We start from the raw sequence: 14,138 nt of genomic DNA, 5'->3' as shown, positions 1-14,138 counted from the left end.
GTTACCTCTACAGCACCTTCTACTGGCAACACTTTAAACTTTCTCTTTATTTTTGCCCTCTTCAGGAAGTTGCCATGCATTTAAGTATTGACTATACTAGTATACCTTCACTGGATCAGTAAGTTCAGTGATAGCAAAGGGGTCTTCTGTGGCTTTGTCTAAAAAGAAAGGACACCTCTTTTAGTCTTGGATCAGACTTAAAAATAAAATGCCCTATCAACTTCTATACTGATGTTAAACTTAGGTAATTCTCCGGATAAATTGAGGTATTTTGAGCCTGGCTGGCATGGTTCAATGGTTGAGGGGCCACCTATGAACCAGGAGGTCACGGTTCAGTTCCAGGTCAGGGCACATGCCCAGGTTGTGGGCTCGATCCCCGTGTGGGGGGTGTAGGAGGCAACTGACCAATGATTTTTTTTCTCTCTCTCTCCCCTTTTCCCTTCTTCTCTGAAATCAATAAAAATATTTTTAAAAAATAAAGTGAATCATTTTAATGAATAAATGGCATTACTGCTGCAGTTTTCGTACTGTGCTCTTTATCAGTTTGCCCTTGGGGCCTTAACATGCTGCCTTAGGAAGACTTTCAGTTGAAAGCTTAACATGAGGGGGAGGGGATATCTGTGATAATGTCTGCTAATTTTTTATTTACTCTTAATTTTTGGGGGGTATTTAGTGGAATAATCAATATTTGGTTTGAAAATGCTTAACCAAGACACAAGTATCTGACAGGGGATGTTGTCATGATGTCACACACACTGTTACTTATAGAGGGCAAACACCTGTTTCTTTTAGATGTGGCCATTGTGGGGGCATTCTAAGAGTTCTGGTGTCACCTGCAGGCCATCCATTGAATCCCCAAAATGATGAGATTAATAAACTAAAAGGCCAAATTGTATTGTGAAAATCCTGGGTGTCTCCAAGTTTTCTGTACCCCCTTCCCATTTCCGCCCCCCCCCCCCCCCGCTCTTTTTAAATATATCTTTATTGATTTCAGAGAGAAAGGGAGAGGGAGATAGAAACATCATTGATCGTCTGCCTCCTGCTCACCCCCTTCTGGGGATTGAGCCTGCAACCTGGGCATGTGCCCTTAACCAGAACTGGACCTGGGACCCTTCAGTTGGCAGGCCGAAGCTCTATCCACTGAGCCAAACCAGCTAGGGCTTATCCTTCCTTTTTAGTAAGTATGTCTCAAACCATTGCCTTCTCTGAAAATCTGTCTCTGTGTTCTGAAAGAGTCTGTAAACTTTACTGCCAGCTGATTTCTTTTTCAAAAGGAAAACACTGATGGAAGATGGATTGATTCTTATTTATTTTTAAATTCCATTTGGATGTAGTCTGTTTCTAAGGTTTATGGGATGAACTTTGGTTTACAGAGAAAACGTTGTAGTTAACGTTAGGATGCTCAGGTTCCCATGTGTCAGCTGGGTGACCAGCAACACTCTTTTTAAACACAAGAATGAACATTGCAAACTATAAAATAATGAAACTAAACACCAGATCTAGCAAAACAGAAAAACCACAAAAGCAATTTAAATGTTAAGCATGCTATTCAGGAGGCAAATACTGTGCATCTAAAAAAACTACAAAGACAGACCCTGGTTTGTAGCTTACAGAGGACTAGGATTTCTGCCCTTTAGGATCAGTGAAATAAGGCAGAGAGCCCAAAGGTACCATAGGAGTCCAGGTCAGAGAATACCCTGGAGGGGAAGGGGGATTGAGGAACCCCAGGCCAATTCAAGAGTAAAGAAGCGAAGTAAGCGGCTACAGAAGATCCCAAGCACTGGGTAGAGCTTGAACCAAGAGTGCAGTGGGACCTGGACAATCCCCAGATCTTCTTGTCCAGTGTTGTTGAAACACAATGAAACTTTCTTCCTGACTTATGTGTTTAACAGGACCACCATTTCTCCCTTTCACCTTCCCTTGAAGGGGGATTAGATTTACTCTCATATTAATATGATACCCACTATTGTATTCACACACACCTTCCATTTTAAAAAAATTATTAAACTGGTCCAGTCTCTTAGAACGTTTTCATTCAGTCTGTTCCTATAGAGATCCTAAGAGGTTTTGAGTCAGGCCCTACATAGAAATAAGGCCTAAGAGGTCGATTAAGTGTCAGTGAAAGTATAGATGTGCGATTTGTCAGTCATGTTATAAAATGAGATCTCCCCCATCGCATAGTCCAGGAAAACGCCTATGCCTCTGGGCTTCACTTCAGACAAGAGAGGGATGGTGCCAGCTCCGGGGCAGCATAGCTGTTCCCCTGCCGCCTAATCCGCCAGCATCCCCCACAGGCCGACGGGCTCCTCCTCCACCTGGTGGACAGAGAATCTTTGCAAACCCCGAGCTCCCATTTGGGTTTGTCTCCCACGTCTACCTCTCAGAAATGCCTGCCGGAATGAAAGTATGGAAACCCCAGGACAACTGTGTTGACTGTAAATCTTTTTGGAAAATCAGGAACGTCTTGCATTCTCTTTGTATATCGCACACACTTTTTATCCTCAGAGATAGTCAGGGTAGGGTGTGCCGTTTCAGGGTCTAGAGCAGCCGTGGGCAAACTACGGCCCTCGGGCCGAATCCAGCCCGTTTGAAATGAATAAAACTATTGAAAAAAGAGACCATACCCTTCTATGTAATGATGTTTACTTTGAATTTATATTAGTTCACACAAACACTCCATCCATGCTTTTGTTCCGGCCCTCCGGTCCAGTTTAAGAACCCATTGTGGCCCTCGAGTCAAAAAGTTTGCCCGCCCCTGTAACCCCTTTGCAGCATCTTCAGCCTGCTCCCTCAGGGGCTCAGTGTGGCCTTTGAGCGACCTCCTGTGACTAACGGCACTTGCTCAGGGGCTGTGCCTGGTGGTGGGAGGAGAGACCCCGCACTGGGACACAGCAGGTCCAGGTCCTTCTCACAGAACAGGGCTCCTCACACAGGGGGTCCTCGTCTTGCTTTTTCCTCTGGCTCCTCTTGGATGGAAGCTGCTTAACAGTGTCAGTCATGTGGCATATTTGGGGGTTCCTGGAAGTGCCTGTCAGGAGGCTGGGGACCAGGTAATTGCCTTTTGTGTTTCTGGGTAACTCTGATACCCCCATCCTTCTCGCGCTACCCCCCCCCCCCACACACACACACATTGCATCCAGGTCATGCCCCCTCCCAGCCCTAGGAGATGGCTGTGGTCAACCTGCACAAGGTTCTAAGGTTCTGGCTCTTTCCAGAGTCCTGCTCACCGAGGCTGTGAGGTACTCATGCTGCCAGGACCACCCACCTGGGACTGACAGCACCTCCCTTCCCTGTAGAATCCACTGGTGGTTCATCAACTCCTTATCAACTCATTCATTGACTCCACTCAAACTTTACATGCTCACTTAAAACTTAATCATTAGCCCTGACCGTTTTGGCTCGGTGGATAGAGCATCGGCCTGTGGACTCAAGGGTCCCAGGTTCGATTCCGGTCAGGGGCGTGTACCTTGGTTGCAGGCACATCCCCAGTGGGGAGTGTGCAGGAGGCAGCTGATTGATGTTTCTCTCTCATCGATGTTTCTGGCTCTCTATCCCTCTCCCTTCTGCTCTGTAAAAAAATCAATAAAATATATTTTTAAAAAACCCCAAAACTTAATGATTAGAATCCTGGCCACAGAGACAATAGTCAGCGTCCATCCAGGGAGAAGAGACACAGAGAGCAATGCAGACTTTGCCTGTCTCAGTGTGGATGACCATTTGTCCAGGAGAGAGGAGGCGGCTTTGCTTCAGGACACAGATTCCTGCTGTCCAGACCTGTGCACTGAAGAGTGTCTGGCACCACCTGCTGGAAGACGTTTGAACAGAGGGACGGACAGTGCACTGATGGTGACAGCCAAAGTGACATAGGTGGTTACAATCAGCCGGACCAGTTTGGCTCAGAGGTTGAGGGTCAACTTATGAACCAGGAGGTGGTCACATGCCTGGATCTGGGTTTCACTCTGTCTGCCTCTCCCTTCCATTCTCACTAAAATAAAAATAAAAAACATATTGGAAAAAACAAAAATAAATAACAATGTGCTGATACAGGATGAAAGTGTGTGAAACACAGGCAGTTGCAGGATATGCAGGTTGCTGTCACTTGAAGACATACAAGGAGAATGTTCTCTATACAAACACATACATTAAATCACATCCATGTTTGCCCAAGCGAGCACCGGCCTTTCTCTCCGAGCACCGGGCAGGCGAACCTCGGGCCTGTTACAGCCCCCACCCCCTCACAGTCCGTCCGCACCCCCACAGGCCGCCGTCGCCCCGTGAGCAGGGAAAGGAGAACCGATGCTGCTGGGAGCTTGTCTGCTGCGCGGGAGCCTGTGGCGGTTGAGAACTGCAGCATGATTTTGTGAATCAGAAAACGGAGACAAGGACAGATTGTGGACACACCTCCTCGAAGGGCAGAAGCTATTAAGACAACCTCTGGATGAGACTTTTAGGCAATTTCTTTCTTTTAATCTTTATTGAGGAAAGTATTACATATGTCCCCTCTTTTCTCCCTTTGATACCTTAAGGCCCGCCCCCGCCTCTGACCCATTCAAATTCTGTTCACAAGAGTGAAGGAAACTGGGGCCGTTTCGTGCCCTTTGACCCGGATGTGGAAGACCCTGGCTGTGATGGGGGGCAGGGAGGAGCGCTCGGCGCCCCCCAGGCCTCCAGGACACGGATCAGAGACCGAGCGGAGTGGGTAGGTGAGCGGGTCCCAGGCCGCGGGTGGGCGGGACACAAGGAAGGACCAGATGCGGGCGCGGCCCGGGAGGCCGAGGTGGGGGCGCGGCCCGGCGACCCGCGCTGGCGCCTCCCCCCCCTCAAGGTGGGTGCCGGCGGCCATGGCGGAAACGGCCCTCCGAGCTCGGTGGGGGCCGCCGGCGGCCGCAGGTTCTCACTGGGTCTTTGGAACAGGGTCTCTGGCCGCCGAGTGGATACCTCAGCGGGTTCAGAGGGGAGGCCGGCGGGGAGGGGCAGTCCCAGCTGTGGCTGCGGATGGGACTCGGCTTCTGCCGGCCTGTGGGCCACGGTCCGGGCAGCTGCGGCCAAGGCCCGGGCTCCTGGTGAGGACCTGCTGGTGCAGGCGCTTGGCTCACGGCCGTGCGGTTTTCTTTCTCCGCGGACTCCCTGTGTAAGGTGCTGTTCTTTAGAATATATTTGTTCATTTCAGAGAGGAAGCGGGGGAGAGAATCATTGATCGGCTGCCTCCCGCAGGCCCCCACTGGGGATTGAGCCGCAGCCCCGGCTCTGCCCGACCTCCTGGTCCACAGGCCGAAGCTCAGGCCCTGAGCCACACTGGCGGGGCTCTAGTTAAGGTTTTACACACGTGTGTGTAATTACTTATTTGAAGACGGAATATTTACTGATATTTTATAGCTTCATATGTTCCCTTTTTACTCTGCAACAAACTGTGGAATTTGTTTTGGTGAAATCATGAGATATTCAGTGTTCCAAGGACTTCAAAGTGAATTTGTACATTAAATGCATTTTGTCAGTGTTGAGAAAAATCGACAGACCTACGATTAATTCATCCACATAAGGGTGATGCACCACCACGCGATTCTCCAAGAAGCAGCAGGCACTGACGGGTGAATGTGAAACCAGACCCCACAGCATCAGATCCCCGTGCAGAAGCCGGTCCAAAGTCCAGGTTGTTACCTGGACTTCTGATCCAACAGCTTAAATCAGAGGTCCCCACAGCCCCTCTTTGAGGTCCATTAATTTGCTAGTGGGGCTCACAGAACTCAGGCATTTACTTAGGTTTGCCACCTTTATTATAAAGGATACAGAGGGCAAGCCAGGTGAAGAGGTACAAAGGGAGAGATCTGGAAATACATTGAGGGCAGGAGCTTCCATCCCTGTGGAACTGGAGTGTGCCACCCTTCTGGCATTTGCAGACACTCCTCAAATCTCCAACTGTTTGTACTGTTTTCACAGAAGTTAATCTCTAGCCCCCGCCTGACCTCCCAGAATTCGGTGGGTGGGGCCCAAAGTTCTAATCTCATCAGTTGGTCTTTTTGGTGACCAAGCTACTGGGTGTCCATCTGGCCCCTTGCTGTCACATTATTGATATAAATTCAGATGTGCTCAAAGGGGGCTCCTAATAACTATCAAAATATACTCCTACCAATCACTCAGGAAATTTCAAGGGTTTTAGGAGCTCTGTGCCAGAAATGAAGGACAAAGACTAAGTATATTTCATACAATAGAAATAAAAATACTATGCAGAAATTCTTCAGTTATGTGTCTCACTCTTATTGTTTAAAACCACAGGTTTCAAGAGGTTTATTTCTGTTTATGCTGACACAAAATTAAAAGGGAAGCTGAGTGTTATTTTCCTTGTTCTATGTGCTCCTGAAAGAAAAGGGGTTCAAAGAACCCATCCCAATGACACAGGTAGTCTGAGATCAGATTTAGAATCTGACCCACATAACATTGAAGCAGATGGAATTTTATTGCCTTCCTTGTCTTTTCTCAGTCTCAATTTATATTATTGTGGGAGATTTGGGTGTGGATGGGAAGTGGGAACACAGAACGTGATGGATTTGGAGTGGAGGAGAAAGGGAACCAGTTTGAAACAACTGTGAGGAGGAAAAGAGATGGAATGTATCCGAGAGCTTTGAGATGAATGGAAAGAGGTGAAGTTTAAAGAAAGGAGTAGGAGAAAATACCTAGAATAAACAGAGAATCACAGAAGTTGAATTAAAAGAACTTTTTTAAATCAAGGAATATTTTAGGTACATATAAAAGGAGAGAGAATATTGTGAACCCAGGTACTATACTTATGAACTTTTTGCCACTCCTTACCTAGCTCTTGCGATTTTTGTGAAACAAATCCAAAGATATCACAGAATCACACTCATAAATTTTTCATTATATATTTCTGAAAGACTTGACTTACAAACTTCTAATGCCATTCATTATCTCAACCTAACACAATCATCATTAAATTCTTTTTACCTACAGATATCTAACTTACAAGTTAAATTTTGGCTAAGTATTTCAAGGTGAAATGAAATTAAGTTTATACATTGTAATTGGTTATTATGCTCTCTACATGTACTTTAATGTCTCTATTTTTCCTTCACAGGTATTATCTTTTCTTTTTACTTTTGTGTCGAAAAACATGGTCGACTTTTAGTAGTTTATCACAGTGCAGATTTTACTAATTACTTACTCAGTATATTAATAAAGATTTACCAGAGAAACAGAGCCAATAGTATGAATCTAGAAAAAGACATTTACTAAAAACTAGAGGCCTGGTGCACAAAAATTTGTGCACTGAGGGGGGAGGGGGTCTTTAGCCCGGCCTGTGCCCTCTCGCAGTCTGGGACCCCTCGGGGGATGTCCACCTGCTGGCTTAGGCCCACTTCCTGGGGGATCAGGCCTTAGCTGGCAGTCAGACATCCCTCTGGCAGCCTGGGACCCCTTGGGGGATGTCCACTTGCCAGAGGGGAGCAGGCCTAAGCTTCAGTCGGACATCCTTAGTGCTGCTGAGGAAGTGGGAGAGGCTCCCACCACTACCGATGTACTGGCAGCCATCAGCCTGGCTTGTGGCTGAGCAGAGCTCCCCCTGTGGGAGCGCACTGACCACCAGGGGGCAGCTCCTGCATTGAGCATCTGCCCCCTGGTGGTTGTTATGCCCAGATTTCAAGATCCCCCAAGACAGACCACTAGGGAGCCGAGTCCGATGCAAAAGCATAGAGTCATTTATTCAAGCCCGGGACTTGGTCCCCCCCTGCCTCCATTACTGGATGCAAGAGAGAGCCCCGAATCCCAAGGGAACAAAGAATTTATAGGGCTTGGGGTCGGGGGTAGGGGCACACTCTGACCACTGATTTGGCCGATTCTGGGTGGTTGAGTGAGGGCTGGGGGCTAGTGACGCAAGGGCAGGGTGCAGCTAGGGTCTGGTTACACAAAGACAGGGGGGTGGCTAGCATACTCTTGGCCTTGGGCTAGTTTCCCCCGCTTTCTCATTGGCTGAGATAAGGGCAGGCTGAGTAACTGATACATTCTGTGGCTTTCCTGGGAGAGGAGTTAGAGACACAGCTATCAGTTCCGTTCTGTCCTTTCAGTGGTCAGTGTGTGTCATAGTGACCAGTCATTCCCAGTTGTTCTGCTGTTAGGGTCAATTTGCATATTACCCTTTTATTATATAATATATAGGCCTGGTGCATGAGTGGGGGCCGGCTGGTTTGCCCTGAAGGGTGTCCCGGATCAGGGTGGGGGTCCCTACTGGGGTGCCTGGCCAGCCTGGGTGAGGAGCTGAGGGCTGTTTTCAGACTGGCCACACCCCCTTCAGGGTGGGGGTCCCCGCTGGAGTGCCTGGCCAGCCTGGATGAGGGGCTGGTGGCTGTTTTCAGGCTGGCCACAGCCCCTTCAGGGAGGGGGGGTCCCCACTGGGGTGCCTGGTCAGCCTGGGTGAGGGGCTGAGGGCTGTTTGCAGGCTGGCCAAGCCCCCCAGCGGTGACCCTCACCCCATGAGTATGTGGCCATCCTGGGTGAGGGGCTGATGGCTGTTTTCAGGCTGGCCACGGCCCCCAGCCACCCAAGCTCCCAGTGGAGGCTGGCTGGAAGCAGGTATCTGGGATTTATTTGTCTTCTATAATTGAAACTTTGTTGCCATGAGCAGAAGCCACAGCTGGCTCAGGGCAGGCGGGAAGCTTGGCTTCCTCCATCACCAGGGCAACCAAGCCTCCTGCTTCAGCTCCGTGGCTGCCGGCTGCCATCTTGGTTGGGTTAATTTGCATATAGCCGCTCTAATTGGCTGGTGGGTATCGCCTGGGGCATAGCGAAGGTATGGTCAATTCGCATCTTTTTCTTTTATTAGTGTAGATTATTGCCTCACAAGGTTGTGAGGCCTGAGATGTCTCATGATCTGTATTCTGCCAGCAGGAGACCCATGAGAGAAGGTGGTGCAGTTGGAAGAGCAGAGAATGAGAACAGGTTATACTGATTCCAGTGTGGGTCTGAAGGGCTGAGAACCAGCAGCACCTAGGCCAGGAGGTGAGTGTGCTAGCTTATTCATCCAACAGAGTGAATTCAACCTTTCCCCAGTTTTTGGTCTCTTCAGGCCCTCAGTGGAGTGGATGATCCCCACTGACATTGGGGAGGGCCACCTGCTTTGTTCATCCACAGATTCAAATACTAATCTCTCCCAGAAATCTCATAGTCATACCCAGAACTAGTGTTTCACCTGCTATCTGCATCTCCTGTGGCTCAATCAAGTTAACTCCTAAATTTAACAAGATTATCCTTCACAGGTTTCTCCATTCTTATATTTCCTGTAAATAGGTGGTTTGAACTCTGTGGAGATTTAGATTCATTTTTTCTGTCAAAACTTCTTCACAAATAGTGTTATGTATTCTCCTCAACAATTCTATGATATGTATTCTGTTACTCTTTTTAGTTGAGGCCAATGATAAATTTCCCTACAACAATTAATTCCTTTAGAGTTGCAAAATGATGATAGTCTCCATTGCTAACTCCTCCTTAAATATTGTCCTGGTAAATAATTTTGTTTACCATAGATACTTTTTCTTTTTAACATTTAAGGAACCATATTCTTTTTTAAAAAATATATTTTTCATTGATTTCAGAGAGGAAGGGAAAGAGAGAGATGGAAACATCAATGATGAGAGAGTATCATTGATTGTCTGCCTCCTGCACATCCCCTACTTACGGGGTAGGGGAGGGATATTGAGCCTGCAACCTGGGCATGTGCCCTGGGTCAGAATTGATCCCAGAACCCTCCAGTCTGCAGACTGATGCTCTAGCTACTGAGCCAAATCAGCCAGAGGTACTTTTTCATACAGGGATATAAGGATTAATCGATGATTGAACTGTTCTTTAAATGGCAATATTGTTCTGTCCACAGAAACCACATATGACTTAGATTGTGCTGGGGTTTTGACCACAAGGACTCCACAGCCCATGTTTAATTGGGGGAAAAGGCATTAAATACAGGCAAGAGTGACAGGAAGTCTGGGCATCAGCTGAAAACTGGGACTCTTTTTGAGCTCTCCTACTGCTTTGCACAGAGAGCAGACCTCAGCTTCTGGAAATTTGAACAGAGGGGGTGCAGGAGGCAGCAGACTAATGTTTAATGAACTCCCCTTAAATTCCAGGTGGGAGTCTGTATGACCTGCCAAGGTCACATACTCATTTTTCTCACTCATGGAGGATCACACTGATTAAAAAGACTGTCTTGGGTCAGATACGTTCATTGCACAATGGAGTCTGCAGCCTCCCTGACTGAGCTCCAGGCAGAGGCCAGCTGCCCCATCTGCCTGGATTACCTGAGAGACCCAGTGACCATTGCCTGTGGGCACACCTTCTGTCATTTCTGCATCCGCCAGCGCTGGGAAGGTCTACAGGGCACCTTTCCCTGTCCTGTCTGCCTCTACCACTGCCCTGACAGGAAATTGAAGAGGAACACCCAATTATGTTACATGATTGAGATTGTTAAGCAGATTCCCACCACAGGGAGCCAGAGGAAATTAAAAGAAGAAAAACCCCTGTGTGGGAAGCACAATGAGGTTTTGAAATTTTTTTGTGACAGCGCCGAGGAATTGTTATGTCCTCATTGCAAGGTCCCCTTAGACCACCAGCATCACTCCCTGATACCCATTGAGGAAGCTGCTGCTAGTTACAGGAGGAAGCTCAAAAGATACATTGGGGCGCTGTTGGTGGAGGTTGAAGATGCTGAAACGGAATATGAAAACCAAATTGCAAAAGATTTTGAAGTGCAGAAAAAGATGGAAAACTGGAGGAAAGAATTGCAGTATGAATGTAAAGAACTGAAGTGTTCCTTACAAGTAGAGCACAGTGTACTTAATGCTGGTCTATTTATAGAAGAGAAGGATGTTGAAGAAAAACTAACTGAAAATGGAAGGCAAGTTTCAAACCATATGTTCATACTAAACAAGTTTTTAAGTGAAATAGCACAGAAGTATTTACAGGCAGATGTGGATTTACTCACAGGTATTGAAGATATCTACAATAGGTATGAAAAGCTAGAGACCCCAGCAGTGTTTTCATATGAATTAAAGAAGAAGATTTTCACTCTCCCCCCACATTACTTGGGCCTGCATAAAATGATCCACATATTTCAGGCAGATTTGACACTGGATCCTGAAACTGCCCATCCAAGTCTCATTATCTCAAGAGATAGAAAAAGTGTGACCTATAGGACATCAGTTGGTCTTTCTAATCCCCAGGCACACACTTCTTACCCAGCTGTGCTGAGTTCTGGGGGATTTGATGCTGGCAGGCATTTTTGGCAGGTAGAAGTAAGAGGTATAGGTGCATGGTCCTTTGGTGTGTGTAAAGAATCTTTCCCCAGAAATACTCCCATAAAACCATTGCCAAGCAATGGCTGCTGGCAATATAAGCAGCGGGTTGGTATGTTTGGCCTTTTAGGACATCATAAGATTGGCATTTTTCTGGACTATGAGTTGGGAGAGGTTTCATTTTATAATTTGAGTAACAGGTCATACTTGTTTGCATTTACTGACATGTTTTCAGAGAAACTTATGCCTTATTTCTCCATTGCATCTTCTCCAGAAAGTCTTACAATCAGTATCATCAGAGTCTAGTGATGAACAATTTGGAAGAAATTTTGTATGTGCTTAGTTTCTTCCCTTGTTATTGAAAAGAATACTTATAAAGATCCTGATTCCAGTTTTGATTTTTGAATGTTGAAAGCTTTAAGGACTCACCCTTCTCTCCTCCCTAACCTTACACCTGAGAAAGCTAATGAGAAAGTCCGGGTGCTCTATCCTTGGGTGCAGGGGGGAAGTTCCAATCAAGCAAGTTTCCATCAGTGTCAGCAGGCTCCCAACAACAGCACCCAGTAACCAACATGAACACCACAAGCTAGACCCCTTTCCCTGTGCTCTCAGTCATTTTGGGACCTATTCTAATATCCACCCTTCTCTCCCCTGAAAACCTCATCATGTGAGTAATAAACTTTTCATATTCTTCTGATATGTTATCATCAGTGTGAACATTTGAAACCAATTTTGCATGACTTCCACCCTGCCTATATAAGCTGGTCACCACCATTGACATTGTGAGCAGGATTTTCCAGATATGAAGCCCCCCACCAGGGCGTCCTCCTCTGGCTTTGTGTGGTAACACACCCTGGTTCTCTAGGCAAGGGTGTCCTTGCAGATTGTGCTGCATTTGCTGAGTTTTATGGAGGCTGTGTTGTAGATTTGACTGACCTAAGTCAGAAGTTTCCATAAGAAACATTCTATTGACTATTATTTTCCATGTAATTTTTTGGGGAATTCTAATCGTCTTGCTTTTGTCTCCTGTTTTATAATATTTTTCCTGTTTTATAAAAATTTCATGTTCATGGCCCTAACCAGTTTGGCTCAGTGGATAGAGCGTCGGCCTGAGGACTGAAGGGTCCCAGGTTCGATTCTGGTCAAGGGTATGTACCTTGTTTGCGGGCACATACCCAGTAGGGAGTGTGCAGGAGGCAGCTGATTGATGTTTCTTTCTCATGGATCTTTCTAACTATCCCTCTCCCTTCCTCTCTGTAAAAATCAATAAAATATATTTTAAAAATGTCATGTGCAAGGCTGAGCAAAAGCAGGTTGACAATAGTGTTACAAATATGTACAGTAATTAATAACATAATACGAGAATAAACTTTTGCATGCTAACAACTGTAAACATACCTTTTTAAAAATTCTCACCTGAGCCTAGATGGAATAGTTCAGTGGTTGAGCATCAACCTATGAACCAGGAAGTCACAGTTTGGTTCAATTCTCAGTCAGGGCACATGCTCAGGTTGTGGGCTCAATCCCCCAGTATGGGGTGTGCATGAGGCGGCCTATCAAGGATTCTCTCTCATCATTAATGTTTCTAACTCTCCCTCCTCCTTCCTCACTGTAATCAATAAAAATATATTTAAAATAAAGTAAAATTCTCACCTAATGATGTTTATTGATATATAGAAAGAGGAAGGGAGTGAGAGCTGTGTGTGTGAGATACATCAATGTGAGAGAGAAGCATCTATCAGTTGCTTCCTGTACTCACCCTGAACATGGATTGAACCCGAAGCCTATGTGCCCTGACTGAGAATCAAACCTGCCCACTTTTTGTTGTATGACAAGACATTCCAAGGAACGGAGCCACTTGGCCAGGGCAATAAACCTACATTTTACAACCACTGTATGACCTGTAAAGGTCACATGCTCATTTTTGACCTTATGGGAAATTGTCAACCTTTGAGAACATGCTTCTGTGTGGATACCTGTATGGTATTGTTTACAATGTTTGGAAATAAAGTTTTACTATGCCTATCTCTGTACTATTTGTGTCTCCATAACTTGAAAAAGATGCTCAGCAGAGCTCTTACTGAGGTACAAGAGAACCCTTGCACTGACCAGAGTAGCCATGCGATGCTGTGGTAATCTCAGATGCTTACTCTTTTTTTAAAAAATATGTTTTTATTGATTTCAGAGAGGGAGAGAGAGATAGAAACATCAATGATGAGAGAGAATCATTGATTGGCTGCCTCCTGCACACCCCACACTGGGGATCGAGCCCGCAACCTGGTCATATGCCCTGATCGGGAATCAAACTGGTGACCTCCTGGTCCTGGGTCAATCTCAACCACTGAGCTACACCCGGCTGGGCTCAGATGCTTACTCTTGCAAAGTGTAATATAGGCCAGCAGGCAGCTCCATTACCCACCCACGGATCTAACTCCCTCCGTCATGTGTTGTCACAGCACTGGGTCAGTACAGCTAGAGAAAGAGGGAGCATTGAAGGGCCACCCTGAGCATTGAAGGCCAACACCAGGAAAAGACACACTTTTCTCCTTTTCCATTTTCTAGAAGTCATTGCAAGGCCCTACTTCGCTGCAAGGGATGAAGACGAATGCATGTACTGTGAGGTGAAAAGCTATTGTTTGCCACAATTCCTGAATCCAATTAGACATCAGTGAAATGTACATTAATGATGAGTGCGAGAATGAAAAGTCATTAGAGCTGGTAAAAATATTACCATAGGAATTTACAGTAGTTTGACTTAACCCTATAGCAGTTGTTCAGTAACGCCACCTATAAAGAAGATATTTAAGTAAAATCTTAAAACATTATTTGTTAGAAATATAAAGCACT

At 46.2% G+C, this 14,138-nt stretch overlaps 1 protein-coding gene across 2 annotated transcripts; it reads left to right on the top strand.

Moving 5' to 3' along the window:
- The first annotated feature begins 4,604 nt into the window (after positions 1 to 4,604).
- Positions 4,605 to 13,307, top strand: LOC132235432 (tripartite motif-containing protein 75-like). Of its 2 annotated transcripts, none has more exons than XM_059697765.1 (3): positions 4,605 to 4,699; positions 8,896 to 9,006; positions 10,128 to 13,307. In XM_059697765.1, exon 3 carries the CDS (start codon positions 10,233 to 10,235, stop codon positions 11,595 to 11,597), a length of 1,365 nt encoding a protein of 454 aa, XP_059553748.1. In that variant the 5' UTR covers positions 4,605 to 4,699; positions 8,896 to 9,006; positions 10,128 to 10,232; the 3' UTR covers positions 11,598 to 13,307. The 2 variants fall into 2 exon arrangements, with proteins under 2 accessions (XP_059553748.1, XP_059553746.1); XM_059697763.1 differs by having other exon boundaries at positions 9,878 to 13,307.
- The last annotated feature ends 831 nt before the right edge of the window (positions 13,308 to 14,138 follow it).

This window comes from Myotis daubentonii, chromosome 5 (genome assembly GCF_963259705.1).
Source record: "Myotis daubentonii chromosome 5, mMyoDau2.1, whole genome shotgun sequence".
Lineage (NCBI taxonomy): Eukaryota > Metazoa > Chordata > Mammalia > Chiroptera > Vespertilionidae > Myotis > Myotis daubentonii.
Note: the sequence above shows the minus strand (reverse complement) of the source record. Positions and strands in the feature narration are given on the sequence as shown.

What these genes read in the sequence shown, in the direction of transcription:
- LOC132235432 (XM_059697765.1), top strand. Translation starts at nt 10,233, where the DNA reads ATGGAGTCTGCAGCCTCCCTGACTGAGCTCCAGGCAGAGGCCAGCTGC.